At 41.0% G+C, this 24,977-nt stretch overlaps 1 protein-coding gene across 2 annotated transcripts in view; it reads right to left on the reverse strand.

Moving 5' to 3' along the window:
• LOC120531055 (MORN repeat-containing protein 1-like) overlaps positions 1–24,977 on the reverse strand; it is a 428,485-nt gene that overhangs the window by 78,892 nt on the left and 324,616 nt on the right. For both annotated transcript variants that reach the window (XM_039756051.1, XM_039756050.1), the window contains one exon: positions 258–409. In XM_039756051.1, the coding sequence (XP_039611985.1) occupies positions 258–409 (152 nt within the window). The remainder of the gene's footprint in view (positions 1–257; positions 410–24,977) is intronic.

Raw genomic sequence — 24,977 nt, forward strand, 5'->3', positions numbered from 1 at the left:
TTGGCTTAGAAATGTGACACTCAGTGAGCCATCTAATTGTTCCCACCCACTTTGAAGCAGAATTCACTCATGGGTGTCTCCAGACATATAATATGTCTGGCTTCAACAAGACTAGATTTGGCCGGACATTGTCCATAATAGTCAAAATCCTGCTGAAATACTGAGATGTTTTTAGTAACTCTTATAAAGTCACAGTGGCATATATTCATCTTAGACAACTTTTTTTGCCAAAGAAAGAATTAGATTGGAAACACAACCTGTTCAAGCACAGATAATGGATCAGGGAGTAGATGGGATTTCAGAGGAGGAGCCAGCATGAGGTTACGAAATGTGGCACGCCCAGCTTCAACTCTCTGGTTGGTGGGGTTGGTGAGCCATTCATCTTCTGCTCCAGGTGGATGAGAGAGACCTGTTAAATTAGATCAGAACAAGAAATATTTATCCAGAGTAGCAATTGCCATTATCATATAACTGGGTTTTCCAAATGCATTGGAAAAAATATCTAGCATATAACTTAATAACGTCTAACAATATCATATTTTACTTATTTATTTATTTATTTTTATTAATTTTATTGCAATCCATACAAAGCAATCAAGTTTTTACAAAAAGAAAAATTGAGTTAAGAACAGGTCAATCCCCACCCCTGAGAGAGACAGCAAGCCAAACAGCGTAAAATTTAAGGCTTGTAAACATACCTCAATTAATAAATTCTCTGTGCTTCATGACCTTATTTTAAAATATTACTGATTAGATCCTGCCATGTTTTGAAAAAAGTCTGTACGGATCCTCTAACTGAGTATTTGATTTTTTCCAATTTCAAATAATATAACACATTGGTTTCCCACTGACTTAAAAGAGGAGAGTTTGGGTTCTTCCAGTTTATCAGAATCAGTCTGCGTGCCAAAAGTGTAGTGAATGCAATCACAATTTGTTTGTCTTTCTCCACTTTAAGCCCCTCTGGAAGAACCCCAAACACAACTGTTAATGGGTTAGGAGAGATTGTGAGTCCAAGGCTGTCTGAAAGGTAATTAAAAATTTTGGTCCAAAATAATGTTAATTTGGTGCAGGACCAAAACATGTGACCCAGTGAGGCTGGGACTTGGTTGCAATGTTCGCAGGTTGGATCATGCCCTGGAAACATTTTGGAAAGTTTTAGTCGAGACAGATGTGCTCGATATATAATTTTGAGTTGTATAATTGTATGCTTTGCGCATATGGAGCTCGAGTGAATTCTCTGCATTGCTACTTTCCACTCCTTTTCTGATATACTGTATTAATTGAGAGATCTTTTTCCCAGTGTCCTCTTGGATCCTTGAAAGGGAGGGATTGTAAAATGATTTTATATATTGTAGAGATGGAGTCTAAGTCCTTGAGATTGAGCAATATTTTTTCCAGCATGGATGAGGGTGCAAGATGAGGAAAATCTGGAAAGTTATGTTCAACAAAGTTCCTGATTTGAAGATAGTGAAAGAAATGTGTAGCTGGAATGTTAAATTTGGAATGTAATTGTTCATAGGATGCAAAGACGCTGTCTCTATAAAGATCTCTAAGCAAGTTAATTCCAAATTTTTTCCAGATATTAAAACTGCATATGTTTGTGAAGGTTGAAAGAGGTGGTTCTCTTGCAGAGGTGCCACAGATAGAAGCTTCTCCGTCTTAAAATGCTTTCTACATTGGTTCCAAATTCTAAGTGAGTGGAGCACAATTGGGTTATTTGTATATTGCCGATAACGTGTATTTATTGGAGCACAGAGCAAGGAATACAAAAAGTACTGCAGGATTTTACTTCTATTGCGGTCCATGCCTGTGTATGTTCTTCTATTTGTGTCCAGGTTCTTATCGCCTGTATATTTGCTGCCCAGTAATAAAACTGGAAGTTAGGTAGAGCCATGCCGCCTTCTGCCTTTTGTCTTTGTAGGGTCGATCTTTTGATGCGTGGATGTTTTGAATATTTTAAAATGCAGGGAAGCTGTGTAATTCAGTCCTTGCTCGAGAAGCATTTAAGACTTACTTGATCTGAAAAGATTTTTTGTTAAGTGCTGTGGTTTGGTTGTTTCTGATGGGGAGGGGAAAAGTTCACCATAGTGGGCTAGGTGTGCAGGAACACTTTACATTATACATATGCCTTCCAGGACTGGAAGGGACAAGTAAATATATGATTCTCAGAGAGAATCAGGTCCGAAAAAAGCAGTTTACAATTTAATTAACGGTATATTTTTTCCTACTTATTTGTCTGAAACTACATTCGTGCATCCACTGTAGAAAATATGGGTGGATAGGTCATGAACAGGCCACAGCCGGACTAGACTAAAGTAGGTTGATTTGACTCATGATATCACTTAAATTAAGGAATAAGAAAAACGAAAAATGTCTCTGACATTTCCCCCTTTAAAAGAGGTTGTTGTTGTTGCTCTTTGCAGATGGCATCCTGGATCAAGGGTCGTGCAGGACTAGGCCTAACCAAAGACAGAAAGCCCCCGGTAGTCTAAGCAAGATATTCTGATTATTACCCAGGCTGTGTTAATTTTATTACTCACATTTGTATTTTGTTTATTATTTTGGGCCTATAATAAATGAATACATTTTTGAGTTTTCCTCCTGCTTATTCTGGTACTCTGTGTAATTGCCTGGGGTTAAGAATGTAAAAGAAAGGAGGAAGCACTGATCTACAGCAGGAAATTAATCCTGAAAGTGTGGTTAAGAGTATGGTATTTGGGGCATTCTGTTATGGTCTACGTAATAAAATAGTTTAAAGTGAAATAGGATCATCCTAGGACTCTCCATGACAAAACACTATCCTATCTCACACACCAGCATTTTTTTTCCTCTGCACTTATTACTTTTCTCTGCCTTATTATCCTATGATGTATTCTTTTGTATCACACTGAGATAAGATTTAAATAGTTTATGACCAAAAGAGAAAGGAAACTGTGGGAAGGGAATTAATGTTGCATAACAGTTATGATTCCCCGATACTTTTACAGAGACTAAAACTATCTTAGAATATATGTATTCCTTCTAATATTTTTTCCACATGTATATCCAATACATGGTCATAATGGAATTAGGTATGGAGCTAAGAACTAATTCAGTCATTTTGATATGTCTGTCGTTAACTCAGTTATTAACCTTCTCAAAGGATTAATATGTAACTGCAAAATAAAAATATGAAGATACTCATTAGTGATGTGTCCTGCGCAGTAGGTTCATGATCATCATTACAATGCTGCCAAAAACTATGCCCATTCAAAAATCATTAGGCTGATAAGATAAACAATGATTTAAGAGAAAAAACTGTCATAATGCTGAGAAAAATAAGGTAAAGAATACAGCAGCTGGCATCAAGAAACTATACATGGCACACTGGAGCCTGGCACATCTCATTCTGAACAAAACAGTGCATCTAGTCAAATAAAACCAAATTGTCTTGTTGGAGTACAGAGTGGTAGGAAGTGCCTGAAAAACTAAAAAGGTATTAAATGAAGGCTGTCAAACAAGGCCTCAAGGGCAAATGAAAGTTCTACAAGGCTGACATAGTAGTTTGGCCAGTAAATGCAGATTAAGCCAGCCTAAATAGATTCCTTCACCCTGAGTGAAGTATGCTATTCACATGCAGGAGGTTAATTGTGATGTACTTCAGCGAATTGGCTGCCACTTGTGACTGCACAGCTTATTGACAATTTCCTGCACATCTGGATGGCAACCACTTGCCAATGCACAGCTTTTTCTATCTTGCAGATTTTGAGTAAAGGGCACTGCATAGACTTATCCCATTATGGGGCCAAGAGACAGTGAGAAAGACTTAGCCACCCCACACCACCACTCCCATGTGAATATATTCTAATTAGTACAATTACAACAGAACCTGACTGATAAAGGTTAGGCTTTCGCCTTAGGGACAGACCAGCAGGTGTCACAAACCCTTTAAACTGCCACAGAGAGACAGGGCAGTGTGACCTCCCTACACTAAAGAAATGCTACTTAATTATCTTCATTTTTTTATACTGACTCAATTATAGCACACTAATCACCTGAAGGGGGGCAGTGTAGGTTATAAGAAAAAAGATGTAAAGGGAACTGGGGAAATCTCATCCCACCACTGAGAACACCAGCAATTATCATAAAATTCAAAGAATAAGACCTGATTATGAAACACAAACAGTTACAGATGCTATATTAGCACATCATGAGTTAGATTTTTAACAAAATGGAAGAAATTGATTTTATTAGGCATAAGAGAGGGTTAAAAACATTTTACTTTAGAGGTGACCAGACAAACTGTGCCAGTAACATTTACAGTGCCTCACAAAAGGATTCATGCCCCTCGGAGTTTGTCATGCATTACAACCTGAAATTAAAATGAATTTTAAATAGGATTATATATATATATATATATATATATATATAAAGTACAATGAAAATAAAATACCTTGTGGATATACATAAATAAATAAATAAATAAATCTTCTCTCTGTCTATCACACTCTGTCACAAATCACTGCCTCCTCTGCTCCTCCTCACAAGCGTTGTCCACCTTCCTCCCAACTATAGGTCCCGGAGCAGTGGCAGACAGCTCCTCCCAAGTAATCCCTGGAAGTACATCTGTTGACCTGAAGGTTTGGCCCAGAAGTACTTCCGTGTAAGGCTGGAGCCCCATGAATTAGGGCTCCCCAGTCCCTGCAACATTCCCTGGCAGCACCCTTGGCACCCAACAGTTCTGAGTCAAAGAAGTCCAATTCCTATGATGCCACAATACTTTGTGTGTTTTTTTTTTTATCTCGCTGCCTCCAAATACACAGGGTGGCTGTCTTGGCACCCCAATAATTTATTGTTGTCCTATGATCTGTCACATGATGTCTGAATAAATAGACCTGTTCTGAAAGCCCATTGACTCAGCAAGACCTCTAAACAAGTAATATGAAGACCAAGAACACTCCAAACAGGTCAGAGACAAAGTTGTAGAAAAGTATAGGTCAGGGTTATAAAAAATATCAGAGCACCATTACATTTATTACAGTATAATAAAATGGAAAGAATATGGCACCACTACAAGCCTGACAAGAGACCAGGCAGGAGGGCATTAATCAGAGATGCAACAAAGACAGTAAGTATAACACTGAAACAGCCGCAAACATCTACAGCAGAGATGGGTGTATCTGTCCATAGAACAACTTTAGGCCATACACTCCACAGAGAAGGGCTTTATAAAAAAGTATGCAGAGAAAGGCCATTACTTAAAGAAAAAAAAATTAGAAAACACGTTTGGAGTTTGTCCAATAGAATTTGGTGGACCCCCAAAACACATGGAAGTAGGTTCTCTGGTAAAACAAAAATAAACAAGAATGAACTTTTTGGCCATTATGGGGAACACTATGTGTGGTGCAAACCCCAAACTCCCCATTGCCCTGAGAATGCCATTCCCACAAAGAAGTATTGTGATGGCAGTATCATGCTGTGGAGAAGTTTTTCATCATTAGGGACAAGAAAACTGCTCAGGATTGAAGGAAAGAAGGGTGGCAATAAATACAAGGCAAACCTTGAGGAAAACATGTTTCAATCTGCCAGTGATTTGTGACTTGGACAAAGGTTCACCTTCCAGCAGGACAAAGACACTAAACATACTGCTAAAGATACACTGGAGTGGTTTGAACAGAAATGTATTAAAAGTCTTGGAATGGCCTAGTCAAAGCCTATACCTTAATCCAACTGAGAATCTGTGGCATGAAGATTGCTGTACACCAACTCAACCAATTCATCTTGAAGGAGTTGGAGCAGTTTTTCCTTGAGGAATAGACGAAAATCCCAGTGCCCAGATGTGCAAAACTAATAGAGGCATTCCCCATGAGACTTGCAGCTGGAAATGCAGAAAATGCGGCTCTACAAAGTAGTGACTTTGGGGTTTGAATACCTATGCATTTCAGTTTTTTGTCAAAATTATCGTTTGTGTCACAAAAAAAAAAATTGCCCCTCCAAATTGGTAAGCAGTTTTTGTAAACCTTGGGTTTGCGAAAGGTGTTCTATAAACACAACTTATTATTATTATTAAATCAAATGATGCTGACTCCCCTAAAGTCCTTTTTAATTCTTGGTTGTAATGCGAGGGGATGGGTGCAATGTGATATGGTTGGTGGCCGAAGGCAGGAACTCTGGCGTTCCAACCTTCAGTTGCTGAAACTGGCTCTTGGGACATAAAATGCTACCTCTCTGGCAGGGAAGGAGCCTGAACTGGTGCGAAAGGTTGAGAAGTACCGGCTAGATATAGTCGGGCTCACCTCTATACACGGTCCGGGCTCTGGATCCATTCCTTTTGAGAGAGGCTGGACTTTGTTACACTCTGGAGTTGCAGTGGGTGAAAGGCGTTGGGCAGGAGTGGGCTTGTTTATGGCCCCCCGGCTCGAGGCCTGCATGTTGGGGTTCTCCCTGTTAGATGAGAGGGTTGCTTCCCTGCACCTTTGAGTTGGGGGACTGTTGTTTTCGCTTATGCGCCGAATGACAGTTCGGAGTACCCAGCCTTCTTGGAGTCCCTGGAAGAAGCGCTGCGAGGCGCAGCTTCTGGGGACTCTATCGTCCTGCTGGGAGACTTAAACGCTCACGTCGGCAAGAACTATGAAACCTGAAGAGGTGTGATTGGGAGGAATGGACTCCCCGATCTAAACTCGAGGGGTGTCAAGTTGATGGACTTCTGTGCTGGTCATGGATTGTCCATAACGAACACCATGTTCGAGCATAAGTGTGTCCATTAGTGCACTTGGAGCCAGGATGCCTGTGGTCGCAGCTTGATGATCGACTTTGTAATCGTGTCATCAGATCTGCGACCTTATGTCTTGGACATTCGGGTGAAGAGAGGGGCTGAGCTGTCAACTGATCACCACCTGGTGGTAAGTTGGATCAGATGGCGGGAGAGGCTGCCGGACAGACCAGGCAGACCCAAACGTATAATGAGGGTCTGCTGGGAACGTCTGGAGGAGGATCCGGTCAGAAAGATCTTTAACTGCCACCTCTGGCAGAACTTCAACCTCTTTCTGAGGGAGGCAAAGGACATCGAGTCTGAATGGGCCATGTTCTGAGCCTCCATTGTCGAAGCAGCAGAACAGAGCTGTGGCCACAAGGTTGTCAGTGCCTCTCGTGGCGGCAATCCACGAACCCGGTGATGGACACCTATGGTTCAAGAGGCCGCCAAGCTGAAAAAAGAGTCCTATCGGGTCTGGTTGACCAGTGGGACTCCAGAGGCAGCTGATGGGTACCGGTGGGTCAAGCGTGTGACAGCATTGGCTGTTGCAGAGGCAAAAACTCAGGCATGGGAGGAGTTTGGGGAAGCCATTGAAAATGACTTTCGGTCGGCACCGAGAAAGTTCTAGCAAACCATCAGGCGCCTCAGGAGGGGAAAGCGGTGCTCCACCAACACTGTGTACAGTGGAGATGGGGCCCTGCTGACTTCAACTGCAGACGTTATTGACCGGTGGAAGGAATACTTTGAGGATCTTCTCAATCCCACCAGCATGTCTTCCTTAGAGGAAGCAGAGCTAGAGGACTCCGGGGGGGCCCGTCCATATCGGGGGCCAAGGTCACAGAGGTAGTTAAAAAGCTCCGAGGTGGCGGAGCCCCTGGGGTGGATGAGGTGCACCCTGGGTTCCTCAAGGCTCTGGATGTTGTGGGGCTGTCCTGGTTGATACGTCTCTGCAACATCGCATGGACATCGGGGGCAGTGCCCCTGGATTGGCAAACCGGTGTGGTGGTCCCCCTTTTTAAGAAGGGTGACTGGAGATGTGCTCCAACTATATGGGGATCACACTCCTCAGTCTCCCCGGTAAGGTCTATTCAGGGGTGCTGGAGAAGAGAGTTCGGTCGAAGATCGAATCTCGGATTCAAGAGGAACAATGCAGATTCCATCCTGGCCGTGGAACACTGGACCAGCTCTACACCCTTGCCAGGATCCTGGAGGGGGCTTGGGAGTTTGCCCAACAAGTCCACATGTGTTTTGTGGATTTGTAGAAGGCATTCGACCGTGTCCCTCGAAGCATCCTGTGGGGTGTGCTCCAAGAGTATGGGGTACAAGGCTCATTGTTACAAGCCATTCAGTCCCTGTACAGGAGGAGCAGGAGCTTGGTCCGCATTGCCGGTAATAAGTCAAACTCATTTCCTGTTGAGGATGGACTCCGCCAGGGATGCCTTTTGTCAAAGATTCTGTTCATAAGTTTTATGGACAGAATTTCTAGACGCAGCCAAGGAGCGGAGTGGGTCTGGTTCGGTGACGTCAGATTCTCTTCTCTGTTATTTGCGGATGACGTGGTTCTGTTGGCTTCATTGAACAGTGACCTCCAGCCCTCACTGGAGTGGTTCGCAGCCGAGTGTGAAGCGCCGGGGATAAGAGTCAGCACCTCTAAATCTGAGGCCATGGTTCTCAGCTGGAAAAGGGTGGAATGCTCTCTCCAGGTTGGGAACACATTACTGCCTCGAGTGGAGGAGTTCAAGTATCTTGGCGTCTTGTTCACGAGTGAGGGAAGAATGGAGCGGGAGGTTGACAGACGGATCGTGCAGCATCCACAGTAATGCAGGCTCTGCAACAGTCCGTTTTGGTGAAGAGAGAGCTGAGCGATGTTGTCGATTTACCAGTTGATCTTTGTTTCTGCCCTCACTTATGGCCACAAGCTTTGGGTAGTGACCGGAAGAGCAAGATCGCGGATACAAGCGGCCGAAATGAGTTTTCTTCACAGGGTGGCTGGGCTTTCCTTTAGAGATAGGGTGAGGAGTTCAGTTATCTGGGAGAGACTCGGAGTAGAGTCGCTGCTCCTCTGCATTGATAGGAGTCAGTTGAGGTGGTTTGGGCATCTGGTCAGGATGCCCTCTGGATGCCTTTCCGGGGGTGAGTTGTTCCAGGCATGTCCCACTGGGAGAAGGCCATGGGGCAGACCCAGGACACGCTGGAGGGATTATGTCTCCCAGCTGGCCTGGGAATGCCTTGGGGTTCTCCCAGAGGATGTGACTGGGGAGAGGGAGGTCTGGGCTTCCCTGCTTAGGCTGCTGCCCCCGCGACCCGACCTCGGATAAGCAGTGGATAATGGATGGATGGTTGTAATGCGACAAAAATGTGCAAACACGGAGGGGGGTGAATACTTTCTCAAGGCACTGTATATTCTGCTTTCTTTATATAGCTTTTCACCAACAATGACCTTAATTAAGCAAAATTAGAATCTATAAACAAAGAGTAGACATGAAACAAGAGTGATACTAGGAGTAGTAAATCACTACTCTGATGGTCTGCACCGAGAATTGCATGAAGAGCCAAGCTTCTATGGCCTGAAAAAGAATGTCAAACACAGAAAAAAAAATGACTCCAGGGCGAGTCTAGAAACTGCAGGGGGAGTGGGCCTGGGTAACAACATGACTGGCAGCCCATAATTGTGAAACCAACAAAATAAATGTACCTGTTGTAGAAGTATCATTAAAGGTTTTAATCGATGTAGCACATAATAAGCTATCACTTATTAAGTTACCAAACAATTAATGTTTGTGACAGTCTTGTAGAACTAGAAAGAAAACAGGAAATGTGTGTCCAAAATGGCTAGTTATTAACATCCTCAATAATTATAGTATTCTGCTAACAAAACCAACCTAAACAGATTTATGTATTCAGCAGACCAACATCAGTGAAACAGTCCCTAGCAAACATGAAGTTCCAGACTACACACATTACAGGAATAAAGAGGAATAGCACAGAAATTGTGTATAGTTGCAATGCGCACAAATCACAACAGAAACAGAAAAGGTCACAGGTTTTTTTTTATAACTGAGCCCATAACATAAATTCAAGCAACATTCCTAGCAGCCGATGATACTCAAATAATCAATTAATTCCATTTATTTTTCCATTATACTTTTTCACATACAGCACTGAGCCTGCGCTCAGACAAGAGTTCTATAGAAGAGTAAATTGAATTAAAATCATTCTGTGTCTCTGTAGGGAGAAAATGCAGACTGGAGGGGTTTCTGGCTATGTGTATCATAAAATTAATAAAATACAGCACTTACTGAATCAATTTTGGACAGACTTAAGTGTCAGAAGAAGCAAAGATAATATATGGCCCTGTCCAAAACACCTGCTAGCAGTTATGATGTTTGAGACTCAGTAGACAGCACATAGCATTCCATTTTAAGAATGACTGAGTACCCTTTTAGCCTGTATCGCATAAAATCTACTTCTTGTACCCTTACAAGACACTTCTCTGTGTTATAAAGATGACATGAGATTAAAGATTTGGTGGAATCCTTGTTGTGCAAGGATGGCGCCATGCAATATATCATTCAGATACATGACTAAAGTTGATTTTGCCATCATAAATATTCTTATAGAAATAGATTAGTTCGCTGCTAAATCCAAAATGCATTCTTTCATAGCATTAAAAAGTGCCTGCTTATTGGGCCAAGAAGAATTTAAAAATAACCTTGATCCAGTTTGCTGAAAACTCTAAACCCATGATAGTGTGTGGACAACTCCACAGTACTTTCCAATGGGTATTTTTTTGAAATGTTTGTGTTATATACAGGCAAAAGATCAACAAATAGATGTAGGTACCCAGCTTTTTTTCTTAATCTGAAATCCATGTAAAAAGACTACTACTAGTTTAATCATATTCTAATCCAGAATGTGTCAAAGTTCAGTAGAAATTAGTTTCATAGTAATAATGTTAATCTTTGCTTTTGTTGGTTAACGTTGAAACCCAGTAATTCTGCCTATACCTTTAAACAACAATGGAAAGGCCTGCTGCCTGTGTGGTCCAACCTGTATAAAATCACTGCCTTTCAAGTTCGTATGTATTGTGAGGGATTGCCGGCCGTGTATCCCGGCCAACAACCTCAAACCACCAGATGGAGCCATCCCTGCAACAAGGAAGGACCCCGAATTCCAGCAGGGCATCATGAAACTTGGAGTTTTTCACCACAGCCTTGATGGATACCATGGGGGCCACCGGAGGACGCTGCAGGGAGGCCCAGGGACTTATACTTTATAGCCCGGAAGTAATTCATAATTGCGAAAACAGATGAAATTATATACTTCTGGGGTGAAGAAAAAGAGAAAATTACCTGACCCGGAAGTCTTAGATAATCACATGGACTGAGGGCTCAGAAACACTTCCGGGTCAAGGAGTATAAAGGACTGTGGGTGATCTCAGACAGACGAGCTGAGTTGGGAGGCAGAGTGGCTAAGCGTCTGGAAGTTTGGAGGATTGTTATTGTGATTGGTTATTGTTTATTTGATTATTGGAGAATTGTGGAGAGGAGCGTGATTTGTGCACTTTATTATTATAATAAATATCATTATTGGACTTTTACCTGGTGTCTGACGTGTGGTCTGAGGGTACAAGGGGGCAAGAAAGCCCTAATCTGTCACAGTATCCTTCTCCTGATCTTTACCTTTAAACAATAACACCTCACAGATCTATTTATAGAACACTTTGGTCCCTGGTTACTGGTTTGTTTTTTTTTTAAACAGTGGCTGGAGTGCCGATCCTGCCACCCATCCCCAAGTTATCCCTGCAAGTTGGAGGACTTGCTTGCGGGGCTTAATGCAGGTTAACGTCATACCCAGGATGGAGCAATTGCAGGTTAAGGACTGTGCTCAAGGGTCCAATGGAGTGGAATCACTTCTGGCATTTATAGGGTTCTAACCAGCAACCTTCAGATTACCAGCGCAGATCCCTGGAAAGTACCAAAATATTTAGGGTTAATAAGAATCACTACAACAAATGTCAGGTGAAGATCTGGAATTTGATCGGTTAAATCTGAATTTGAGAACATTTACATGTCAAAGACCTTTTTTTTGGATTATTTTACTTAAAACTGATCCAGTTAAGCATTATTTTTTCCGTTTAAGGATTATTGATCACAAGACCTTAAAAAAGAAAAAAATGCCCTACATTAATTTTTCTTGATTATTAACATGAACAAATCCCTAATTATAATAATGTCGTGTAGAGATTTATATAGGATGGGAGCATGCGCTAATTACAGCACGTTGCCGTACCCACAACACGACGAACCACCAATATGCACTGTATAAAATAAGGACTTTAACACATGTGATTCCAGTATATTATCTTTTGTAATAACAAATTAACAAAAAAAGCTAGTGTTACTATCATTGAAATCTAAAACAACAGCCAAAGTGATTACAGCAGACTCAGAATAAAGCCTTCAGCTACAATGTATAATGGCCAATCTGGAAAAACGGAGGAAGTATAAAATCTGCCAAGATGCTATATAAAGCAATCCATGAATAAAACAAAATAAGGCAATTGTGCTGACCGACAGCAGGATTAAGTTTTATATTCTCATGCAATATTTACTTCATGCAAAATGTGTTTCTTTTTTTAAAACAATCATATTATAAGACTGTTTCTCAGATTTAAACTTTGATCATCTTCTTGGAGACTTCCAAAGAGATAGGACTAGGAGGGTATCAAAAGTCCAATTAGGATATAATGAAGTTGATTTGCCGTTATTAAAGTCAAAAGGCTAAATAATTAGGGATATAGTTTAAATAACTAATTACATAAATTAAATAAAATTAGATGAAAACCAAATATGAAAATAATGAGGTGCTATGGTCTAAGCTATTAAAACTGTTATGAATGTGAATATTTAACACTGACCTGAGTCATTTTAAAGCCCTCACAAGCAAACTGTTGAAAGGGCTCAGAAATTCCCCTGCCACTTTACATTTAGGCATTCAAAAAATTCAGATGTGTTAAATGAATGCTCAGAAACTGCATACATGCAATCTCGTTTCTCTCAAGCCCAGCCTACTGCTGCTAATGAGACTTTTGATGCCTTTTAAGTTAGAATGAAGAGAAGTGTACATTTTTCCATTAACATTTCACATGCAATGAAGTTTCAAAGCCTTCTACAATTATTCAGGAACTTATCCATATGCTGCAGGCTTAGGTGCCATGGGGGTAAAGCTATAGGTCTTTGATCTGGCAACATTACGCATCAAGGTTTTAAGATGCCAGGATACTGGTAACTACCAAGATAAAACTTTGAGAACATATAATATCAAGGACACTGACCTTTGATAAAAGTGGGCTAAAAAGCTGACCTACAATTCTGATAGGCTCAAACATTAAAAAGAAGGAAAGGTATAGGACAAGATTGCAAGACAGTAATAAAAATGTACACAATTTAACTGAACACCTGCTTAATAAATAAGAAAATCCTTAAAAATGTATGTAGTGTCAGGGATGCCAGGGGCCATGACCCGGCCGGGACATCATGAGGGACCGGATGTGGGTCTGCGCCCACCCTGGATCACGTGGGGGTCACCTTCCTGGTTGCTATGGGGGCCACGGGTACAGGGCATGGAAGCTCCACCCTGTAGGGGCCCGTGGTCACCGCCAGGAGGCGCCCCAATGCCTTGGGGACCTGTTACCCCAGCACTTCCGCCACACCAGGAAGTGCTGGGGTGAAGACTTTGGAGGATACCCGGAGAGCTGCCGGGAGAACAGCCGACACTTCCGCCACACTGGGGCGTGGCCAACGGGGGAGTGTCGGAAGCACCTGGAGCTCATCCGGGTCATGTATAAAAGGGGCCGTCTCCCTTCATTCGAGGCTGGAGTCGGGAGGAGGAAGGACGAAGCACAGAGGAGGTGTGGAGGCGGCCCGAAGAAAGGCATCTGTGGCCAGGACTGAGATTGTTAAGGTATTGTGCACATTTGACTGGGTCTGAGTGACCATTATTGTAAATAGTCTGTGTAAAATAAACGTGTGGTGGTGAGTAAGAACATGTCCGCCTGTCCGTGTCCAGGTCGGCTCCACAGTAGCTAAAATTGTCTTATATGTCAAGTAATTTTCAGTCCCTAAAGTAAACAACACATGTTGGACAACACAATATACAAAAAGACATATGTGACATAAACTTCCAATTTCAATTCAAAAACTAATTTGGCCTTTTCTTTTCTTTTCCTTTACTTTCCTTTCCATACTGGTCATATAACCATTTGCAACATTAAAGTTCCCTATAGCTGATGGCACACAGTAAAGATCAACATTTTAGAATATACCAATTATCCCATTTTATAAAAAAGACAAAAATCCCCAATTAGATTAAATGTTCATAAGCATAAATAATTAAAATCTTATCATTAAGAAAGTGAGTTATGTGCACTTTTAAAATATAAGCTTTTTGTTTTTATTTTACTTCCCTTTAATATGTCTTCTAATTAATTAATTGAAAAGGCATTAGAGGAGAGGAGGACACAAATACATCCACAGTATAGAGTTTGAAACCCGGAGGTTAACCCTTGAACAATAATAATCAGGGTTGTGCTCTTCTTTGCTTTGTGCAAGAAGGTAGTAACTGTGAATTTACCATAGTGCATTACTATTTGAAGGTATACAATAATTTTCGAGTAAATAACCAATGTCAGGCTGGAAGAAAGTATTCTCCATCGCTATACTCCTGTTCATCCACTACAGTCCTCTGATTCTGGCATTCTTATTGTGTTCAACACTAACCTGCACTCCATGGGTGACAAGACCCTTTAGCTGTATAGCACCCTTACTTTAGAATGACCTCCCTAAATTAATTATATCAGCTGACTCAGTTCATTTAAAAAAAAAAAAAAAAAACTTAAAAATCATCTGTTCATGAAGGCTTTTAATTTAACCTGACATTCAGCTTCCTCTTTTAGTCTTCCTCTCTGTCAAAACGCTCAGTATTATTTGTGTGTGTACTATATCACAAATGATGTTATTTGCGGGCGGCACGGTGGCGCAGTGGTAGCGCTGCTGCCTCGCAGTTAGGAGACCCGGGTTCGCTTCCTGAGTCCTCCCTGCGTGGAGTTTGCATGTTCTCCCTGTGTCTGCGTGGGTTTCCTCCGGGCGCTCCGGTTTCCTCCCACAATCCAAAGACATGCAGGTTAGGTGGATTGGCGATTCTAAATTGGCCCTAGGGTGTGCTTGGTGTGTGGGTGTGTTTGTGTGTGTCCTGCAGTGGTTTGGCACCCTGCCCAGCATTGGTTCCTGCCTTGTGCCCTGTGTTGGCTGGGAATGGCTCCAGCAGACCCCTGTGAGCCTATATTCGGATTCAGCAGGTTGGAAAATGGATGGATGGATGTTATTTGCTAAGCTTTCTTTTAGCATCGAATCTAGTATTGTACTCTTGTTTGTTGTCTTTTATTCTATTCAATGCCTTTGTACAGGGTGGTCCAGATCTAATTATGCAGATTCAGATCGTCTGGATGACTTTGATTTATGCGGGGATAATTCCAGGACGGCACGAAGACGATTCTTCATGTCGTCAGTTCGCATACTTCTTGATGTTCTGGGATTTTTTGGGTAATTTTCTATGTAATAAACTTAATAAGTTATAGCATAATGAAAATGGCATAATTAGATCTGGACCACTCTATATATCCTGTATCTATCTGTTTTAATGCTCTATTCAGGAAACACCTGTGTCCAATGATACATATATATTTCTTTATGAGACTCTGTGAAGCACCTTGAGCATGGGAAAGGCACTATATAAATACATTTTATTATTATTATTATTATTATTATTATTATTAAAATACAGTAGTGTTTATAAAGATGTTGTTAAAAGGCAGACACCAATCAGTCAGTGTCCACAATAATCCCAGATACTGTCATTACCTTGCACAATCTCATTGTTTAAATATATGAACAAAGAAGACTTTACAAAATGTCCCATGTTATTAGCAATTTGAGCCATAATCTAATCTAATCCATAACAAAAAACACAGCACTCTGGCTTCACAGTCAGAATAATTTCTGGTGGTGTGCAATACTTATAGTTTGACACTGACTTGCCCTTTTTAGCTCGTTCTTAGCAGTCTAGGGTATGTGATTACATATACTGCACTAGTTTTAATGATGTTATGCTGTAGTAGTAGTTTCTATCAGATGTATGTGCAAATGAGAATATTTCAAATAACTCATAACTCATCATTTCATTCCTCTTAACTCTGAAATGACAGTGACATTTAATGAAACTATAACTTCATTGTGTGTTGGCTGCTTTGTAAATGTGGTCACTATGCAACAGCCCTGGTCAGCCGACGTCTGCCTCTTCATATTAAACGGAGGAGCACTTAAGGACATCGACTTCCCCACCTGCTGCTGTGATACATATTTTCCTTTATGAGTGAATTTTTGTGAGATCGTAAGTGTTCTGCACTTTTAAAGTGAATAAGCAGCAGAGACTAAAATTACAGGATGTGCTGAACTTTATAGTTGTTACTATTGTAACTCAGGTTACTATGATCATGGGACTTAACAAAAGCTGGTAACCAAAAAATTTACTTTGTAAAGCAGAAAAGTGAAGTTATCACCTGGACACAGAGAGGAAAACAAAATCTTAAGAAAACTGGAATAGACACAGAAACATGAAGTGGAAGTAGTCTTCAGAAAATGGACAATACAATCCCACAGAAGTAACAGATAAAAGGTTTTAAAAGAAAAATGACTATAAAAACATTGCATTCTCAAACCCATATAATCAATTTTAGGGTCATGAAGCTTATCCTAAAGCTTACAGATACAAGGCAGAAAGTATCAGGGTGCTAATCTGTCACAATGCCCACTCCATTCACACACACTTACATAAATGAGGCTCAGTGTACAACTTCTAATTAATCTAACCTTCATGAGGCAGAAGTAAAATGACACTGAAATGGCTCAATGACTACATGTAAGTGGTTTTTCATCTCCATATCATATAACTGCTTTATAACTGATATTTCTAGGTAAATAAAAAAGAGAGATGAAGCCAAATATGTGCAAAGGACACAAAACATGTGATGTTATGTGAGCAAAATGATATAATGAAATTACTCCCTCCTAAAGACATTGCTTCCAGACATATGAAAGCAACCATTTACAAATGGGCAAAAGACAGCTTAAACAGTGAATAAATACAAAAAAATAGAGCAAATGTACTGAAATAAATGTTATCGGACATAATTATATAAAATTTTCAAACCACCTTAATCCAGTCTGAGGCAATGGGGAGCCAGAAGCAGAATCATGCAGAACTCAGAAACCAGTCCTTAATAGGGTGCCAAAGCCATCTCATGCACAAACATCCACACTCACGGCAGCAATTTGTAACTGCCGTTAACTTTGTCATCACACTAATTGCTGGTGAGGTACACAGAGAGGGCAACCATCTCTGAAAGACCAGTCAGGAGACATATTTCTGACATCCCAGATTAAGAGAACACAAGGACTAACAAAAATAAGAAAATAACTGTGGTCCCAGAAAGCTGAAAAGAAAATTGTCATATGGTGCCATGACTGCAATGGCAGATGTAGCCTAAAACCAAGACACTCATGCCCCCACCAGGACAAACCATCCTTTATATGGATAATATTAATATACTGCAAACAATCTCTCTTTGCTATTAGTAACTCATAGTACTAACAATCGTACAGAGAACAGAATACTGCTTCAAGTAATAAACTCAAAGTCACCATAGCAGGGCACTGTTCCATGCAAACAGCAAGAAGAATTGTTCTTAGACAAAGAAGGTCCTTATGTTCTGAAAGAAAAATTTAAGTAAGTAAACGTAAAAAGTATAGATGCTGATCTATCTTGGTACTTTAATGGCCATATTAATTGTTTTCCTTCTTTGGAACATTGACACACTAAGTAGTAGAAGGAATACAGATGCCTCCACAGAAAATACTGAACATTTTGCAACTTTGTTCTAAATGTGCCATCTGTTTGCACATCTTAAAGGTGCACGTTAAGGATGTTGAGGAGATCACCTCAACAGTGGAGAAGATATTCTGGAAGCTTCTTCTATTTTCTGGAAGATACTATTCAGCTTTGGCAACCCAGCCACAGGGGATGCACAAACCAGTGTGTTTCTTCGTGCTGGTTCCAAGCCCATATAAATGGAGAGGGTTACGTCAGGAAGGGCAACTGGTGTAAAATTTTGCCAGATCAATATGTGGACAACAATACAGATTTGCATACTGGATCAATGTCAATGTCAATTTATTTTTATAGCACATTTAAAACAACATAGGAATGCTGTGGCCAAAGTGCTTTACAATAATAGAATAAAGGAAACAAACAAATAAAATAAATAGAAATAAAATATAAGAACATAAATAAAATACATAATAAATAGAAGTAATGTTTTATAATCACAATGAGGGAACCATCAGTATTACTGAAGGTCGCGGAATGCAAGTGAATAGAAATGAGTCTTTAATCTTGTTTTGAACAGTTCAATTGTAGATGAGTTCCACAGGTGAGGGGCAGCTGCAAAAGCCCTGTCCCCCTTGGTTTTACACTTGGTACGAGGGACAACAAGAGACAACTGACCAGAAGATCTAAGCACTCTGGATGGCTGGTGTAAAGCACACAATTCACATAAATAGGAGGAGACGTATCCAGAAGGGCAAGAGGAGAGGAGGAAGGTAAAGATAATGGAACTGAAGGTAGGAACTTTGAATGTTGGCAGTATGACTGGTAAGGCGAGAGAGTTAGCTGATGCGATGGAGAGAAGGAAGGTTGATATATTGAGTGTGCAAAAGACTAACTGGAAGGGGAGTAAGGCCAGGTGGATCAAAGGTGGATTCAAATTGTTCTATCCTGGTGTGGATGGGAGGAGAAATGGGGTAAGGGTTATTCTTAAAGGAAAAGTATGTCAAGAGTGTTTTGGAGGTGAAAACAGTGTTAGACAGAGTGATGATTATGAAACTGGAAATTGAAGATGTGATGATTATAATAGTTCATATTCTAATTATGCCAGATGACTCTCTTTAAACTTTTAGAATTTAGAATTAGAATTAGAACAATCTAGAGGAGAACAGGCCATTCAGCCCAACAAAGCTCGCCAGTCCTATCCACTTGCTTCCTCCAAGAAAACATCAAGTCGAGTTTTGAAAGTCCCTAACGTCTTACTGTCTACCACACTACTTGGTAGCTTATTCCAAGTGTCTATCGTTCTTTGTGTAAAGAAAAACTTCCTAATGTTTGTGCGAAATTTACCCTTAACAAGTTTCCAACTGTGTCCCCGTGTTCTTGATGAGCTCATTTTAAAATACAAGTCTCGATCCACTGTACTAATTCCCTTCATAATTTTAAACACTTCAATCATGTCACCTCTTAATCTTCTTTTGCTTAAACTGTAAAGGCTCAGCTCTTTTAATCTTTCCTCATAATTCAACCCCTGTAGACCTGGAATCAGCCTAGTCGCTCTTCTCTGGACCTTTTCTAGTGCTGCTATGTCCTTTTTGTAGCCTGGAGACCAAAACTGCACACAGTACTCAAGATGAGGCCTCACCAGTGCATTGTAAAGGTTGAGCATAACCTCCTTGGACTTGTACTCCACAGATCGTGCTATATAACCTAACATTCTGTTAGCCTTCTTAATGGCTTCTGAACACTGTTTGGAAGTTGATAGCTTGGAGTCCACTATGACTCCTAAATCCTTCTCATAAGGTGTACTCTCGATTTTTTGACCGCCCATTGTGTATTCAAACCTAATATTTTTACTTCCTATGTGTAATACTTTACATTTACTGACATTAAATTTCATCTGCCACAAATCTGCCCAAGCCTGTATGCTATCCAAGTCCTTCTGTAATGATATAACGGATTCCAAATTATCTGCTAATCCACCTATCTTGGTATCATCTGCAAACTTAACCAGCTTGTTACTTATATTCCTATCTAAATCATTTATATATATTAAAAATAGCAGCGCCCTAGCACTGACCCCTGTGGAACACCACTCTTAACATCGCCAGTTCTGATGAGGTTCCTCGCACCATCACCCTCTGCTTCCTGTGTCTGAGCCAATTCTGCACCCATCTAAAAACATCACCCTGAATTCCCACTTCTTTTAACTTGATGCCCAACCTCTCATGTGGCACCTTATCAAATGCTTTCTGAAAGTCCAGATAAATAATATCATAAGCTCCACTTTGATCGTATCCTTTTGTTGCCTCCTCATAGAATTCCAACATGTTAGTAAAACACGACCTCCCCTTCTGAACCCATGCTGACTGTTCAGAATAACTCCTGTCCTTGTCATGTGTTGCTCAATCTTATCCTTAATAATTCCTTCCATTAATTTTCCTGTGATGCTTGTTAAGCTTACTGGCCTATAGTTGCTTGGATCTGCCCTGTCACCCTTTTTATATAATGGGATGATATTTGCCATTTTCCAGTCCTTTGGAATCTCTCCAGTGCACAGTGACTTCCTAAAAATATGTGTCAAGGGTTTATATATGTACTCACTAGCCTCCTTAAGAACACGAGGATAAATATTATCTGGGCCTGGTGATTTGTTTGATTTCATCTTATTTAATCTGAGCAGCACTTCTCCCTCTACAATTTCCAAATCCCTCAGTACCTCCTTAGTAGTTGTGTTTACCTCTGGCAGGTTATCCACTTGCTCACTTGTAAACACCTCAGAAAAATGTAAGTTTAGGGCATCTGCTATTTCATTGTCTGTATCTTTTAATTCCCTTTACTATTCCTGATGAACTTGACCTCCTCCTTAACTGTTCTTTTACTACTAAAATACTGAAAGAATCTCTTGGGGTCTTCTTTGCCTTATCTGCTATATTCCTCTCCAACTGTCTTTTAGCCTCTCTGATATCCTTCTTAATGGTTGCCCTCATTTTCTCATACGCTACGGTTCTCTTTGCAGTCATTAGTCTTATATGCCTTATACAGCAGTTTTTCCTTTGCAACTTCTTTTTAAATCTTTATTAATCCATCGTGGAGATTTTTTAGTTTCCTATTACTTCCAAATTTAGGTATGTATCTGTCCTGCATTACATGTAAAACATTTTTAAACCTGTTCCACTGCTCCTCGACTGTCTCCACATTTAAAAGCTTATCCCAGTCTATCCTACTTAGACTTTGTCGCATCTGCTCAAAATTAGCCCTACTAAAGTTCAACTTAACAATTTTAGTCTTTGCATCTGTACTCTTACAAAATACTGAGAATTGTATTACATTATGGTCACTTGACCCTAGTGGTTCAATCACCTCTACACCCTCAATTCTATCCTGATTATTACAGAATACTAAATCCAGATAGGCTTCACCCCTTGTTGGTGCTTTAACATGCTGTGTTAAAAACAGTCGCTGATTACTTCTAAAACTCCTGCTCTTGTGCTCCTCCATCTGTAAGGTTATCCCAGTTAATATTTGGATAATTAAAGTCCCCATGACTATAATATCCCCTGTAAACTTGCCTTTTGATATTACTAAAAGATGTGTGTTGAAATTACTGTCTGAATTGGGTGGTCTATAACACACTCCTAAAATGAGACCTTTTCCCTAATATTTTCCAGGCGAAGCCACATGTCCTCACTAAGATGGGGCTCATCATCCAACTGAAGATGACTTACATTTAATTCCTGTTTGGCATAAACAGCAACCCCACCTCCTTTTCTGTTCTGTCTATCCTTCCTAAAAAATGTGTATCCCTCTATGTTACACTCATCCCCATCTTTGTTATTTAGCCAGGTTTCCGTTATTGCTATAATATCATAATTGTGCTCTGCTACATACAACTCCAACTCACTTACCTTATTTTTGATACTTCTAGCATTAAGGCAAGCTATTTTTAATGTGTTAATCCTTCTATCTTTACGTTTTTGCTTAAAATTTACATTACTATGCATTTTTATTTCTACACCATTGTTTGTTCTTCCATGTATAGATCTAAATCTGGCCTGTCCTAAACTCCCTGCCCCCCCATTCCCTAGTTTAAACAATCCTCGACTAGCCTACACATACGCCTCCCCAATACATTGGTGCCCCTCCGTTCAGATGTAACCCGTCACAGCGGAACAGGTCCCATCTGTTCCAAAAGGAGTCCCAATGCCCCATAAACCTATACCCTTCTACCCTGCACCAAGATTTGAGCCACGCGTTAAGCCTTCTAATCTCCTCAATCTTACCTGGACTGGCGCGTGGCACAGGCAGAACTTCGGAGAAGACTACCTTGTCAGTTCTGCTCCTCAGCTTGGTACCTAACTCTTTGAATTTGGATCGCAGAACTGACAGACTACCCTTATGTATGTCATTTGTTCCAACGTGGACAAATTAGGGTTAGGGTCAGATGATGAATGTTGTTAGTGCATATGCCCCACAAGCTGGTTCTGTGATGGATGAGAAAGCAGATTTCTGGAGTGAGTTGGATGTGTAACGAGAGAGAGAGAATGGTGATTGGAGCGGATTTCAACGTACATGTTGGTGAAGGGTACAGAGGAGATAGGGAGGTGATGGGTAGTTAAGGTGTCAAGTAGAGGAATGAAAAAGGTCAGATGATATTGGATTTTGTGAAAAGGATGGACATGGCTGTAGTGAAGAAGTATTTTATGAAGAGCGAGGAACATAGGTTGATGTATATGAGTGGAGGAAGATGCACATAGGTAGATTATGTCCTATTCAGGAGGGCCAATCTGAAGGAGATTGAAGACTGCAAAGTGGTGGCAAGGGAAAGTGTAGTTAGGCAGCATAGAATGGTGGTCTGTAGAATGAAGTTGGAGATCAAGATGAGGAGGAGAGTGAGGGCAGAGCCAATGATCAAATGGTGGAAGTTGAAAAAGGAAGACTGCAAGGTTAAGTTTAGGGAGGAGGTGAGACAGGAACTGGGTGGCAGTGAAGAGTTACCAGACAGGTGGGCAACTACAGTAGAAGCAGTAAGGGTGACAGCAAGAAGGGTGAATTGACGTGACATCTGGACAGAGGAAAGAGGAAAAGGAAACCTGGTGGTGGAATGGGGAAGTACAGGAGAGTATACAGAGGAAGAGGTTGGTGAAGAAAAAGTCGGATAGTCAGAGAGATGCAAAAACTAGTCAAGAGTACACGGAGATAAGGTGTAAGGTGAAGAGATAAGTGGCGAAGGCTAAAGAAAAAAGGATATGATGTGTTGTAAGAGAGGTTGGAAACTAAGGAGGGAGAAAAAGACCTGTACCAAAAAGCTAGACAAAGGCACAGAGTTGAGAAAGACACGCAACAGGTTAGGGTGATAAAGGATAAAGATGAAAACGTACTTACAGGTGAGAAGAGTGCATTGAGCAGATGGAAAGAGTACATTGAGGATGATGAATGAAGAGAATGAGAGATACAGAAGGCTGGATGATGGGGCAGTAGTGAATAAGGAAGTGCAACGGATTAGCAAGGAGAAAGTAAGGACAGCTATGAAGAGAATGAAGAATGGAAAGGCCATTTGTCCAGATGACATACCTATGAAAGCATGGAGGCATTTAGAAGAGATGGCAGTGGAGTTTTTAACCAGATTGTTTAATGAAATTTTGGAAAGTGAGAGGATGTCTGAGGAGTGGTGTAGAAGTGTACTGGTACCACTTTTTAAGAATAAGAGGGATGTGCAGGACTGTAGTAACTACATGGGGAAAAATTGATAAGCCACACCATGAAGTTATTTGAAAAGAGTAGTGTAAGCTAGGTTAAGAAGGGAGGTGATGATTAGTGAGCAGCAGTATGGTTTCATGCCAAGAAGGAGTGCCACAGATGCGATATATGCTCTGAGGGTGTTGAAGGGGAAATATAGAGAAGGCTGCAAGGAGAAGCATTTTGTCTTTGTGGACCTGGAGAAAGCATATGACAGGGTGCCTTGAGAGGAGTTGTGGTATTGTATGAGGAAATCGTGAGTGGCACAGAAATATGTAAGAGCCGTACAGGATACGTACGAGGGAAGTATGACAGTTGTGAGGTCTGCGGTAGCAGTGACGGATGCATTCAACGTGAAGGTGTGATTACATCAGGGATAGGCTAAGAGCCCTTTATTTGCAATGGCGATAGAAAGGTTGATAGACGAGATTAGACAGGAGTCCCCATGGATTATGATGTTTGCTGATGGTATAGTGATCTGTAGTGATAGTGGGGAGCAGGTCGAGGAAACCCTGGAGAGGGCGAGATATGCTCTGGAGAGGAGAGGAATGAAGGTCAGTAGGAACAAGACAGAATACATGTGTGCAAATTAGAGGGAGGTCAGTGGAATGGTGAGGATGCAGGGAATAGAGTTAGTTAAGGTGGTGGATCAACAGTACAGAGTAATGGGGATTGTGGAAGAGTGGTGAAAAAGAGAGTCCTGGCAGGGTGGAATGGCTGGAGAAGAATGGAGTAATTTGTGACAGGCAGTAATTTGTGACAGACAGATATCAGCAAGAATTAAAGGGAAGGGGTACAGGATGATAGCGAGACCAGCTATGTTATATGGGTTGGAGACAGTGGCACAGACCAGAAAGCAGGAAACAGAGCTTTAGGTGGCAGAGTTAAAGATGCTAAGATTTGCATTGGATGTGATGAGGATGGACAGGATTAGAATTAGTAATTAGTACATTAGAAGGTCGGCTCAGGATGTATGATTGGAATTCAAAGTCTGAGAGGTGAGATTGCATTGGTTTGGACATGTGCACAAGAGAGATGCTAGGTAAATTGGGAAAAGGATGTTAAAGATAGAGCTGCCAGGCAAGAGGAAAAGAAGAAGGCCTAAGAGAAGGTTTATAGATGTGATGAGAGAGGACATGCAGGTAATGGGTGTGGCAGAGCAGAAACAGGAAGATATGGAACAAGATGATCTGCTGTGGCAGAGTTAAAGATGCTACGACTGCACTGGGTGTGACGAGGATGGGCAGGATTAGAATTAGTACATTAGAGGGTTATCTCAGGTCGGACAGTTTGGAGACAAAATCAGAGAAATGAGAATGTGTTGGTTTGGACATGTGCAGAGAAGAGATGCTGGTTATATTGGGAAAAGGATGCTAAGGATAGAGCTGCCAGGCAAGAGGAAAAGAGGAAGGCCTAAGAGAAGGTTTATGGATGTGGTGAGAGAGGACATGCAGGTCTTGGGTATAACAGAGCAAGATGCAGAGGACAGGAAGATATGGAAATAGATGACCCACTGTGGCAACCCCTAACGGGAGCAGCTGAAAGAATAAGATGACTATTCAGC

The sequence above is a fragment of the Polypterus senegalus genome, chromosome 6 (genome assembly GCF_016835505.1).
Source record: "Polypterus senegalus isolate Bchr_013 chromosome 6, ASM1683550v1, whole genome shotgun sequence".
NCBI classification, from domain to species: Eukaryota; Metazoa; Chordata; class Cladistia; order Polypteriformes; family Polypteridae; genus Polypterus; species Polypterus senegalus.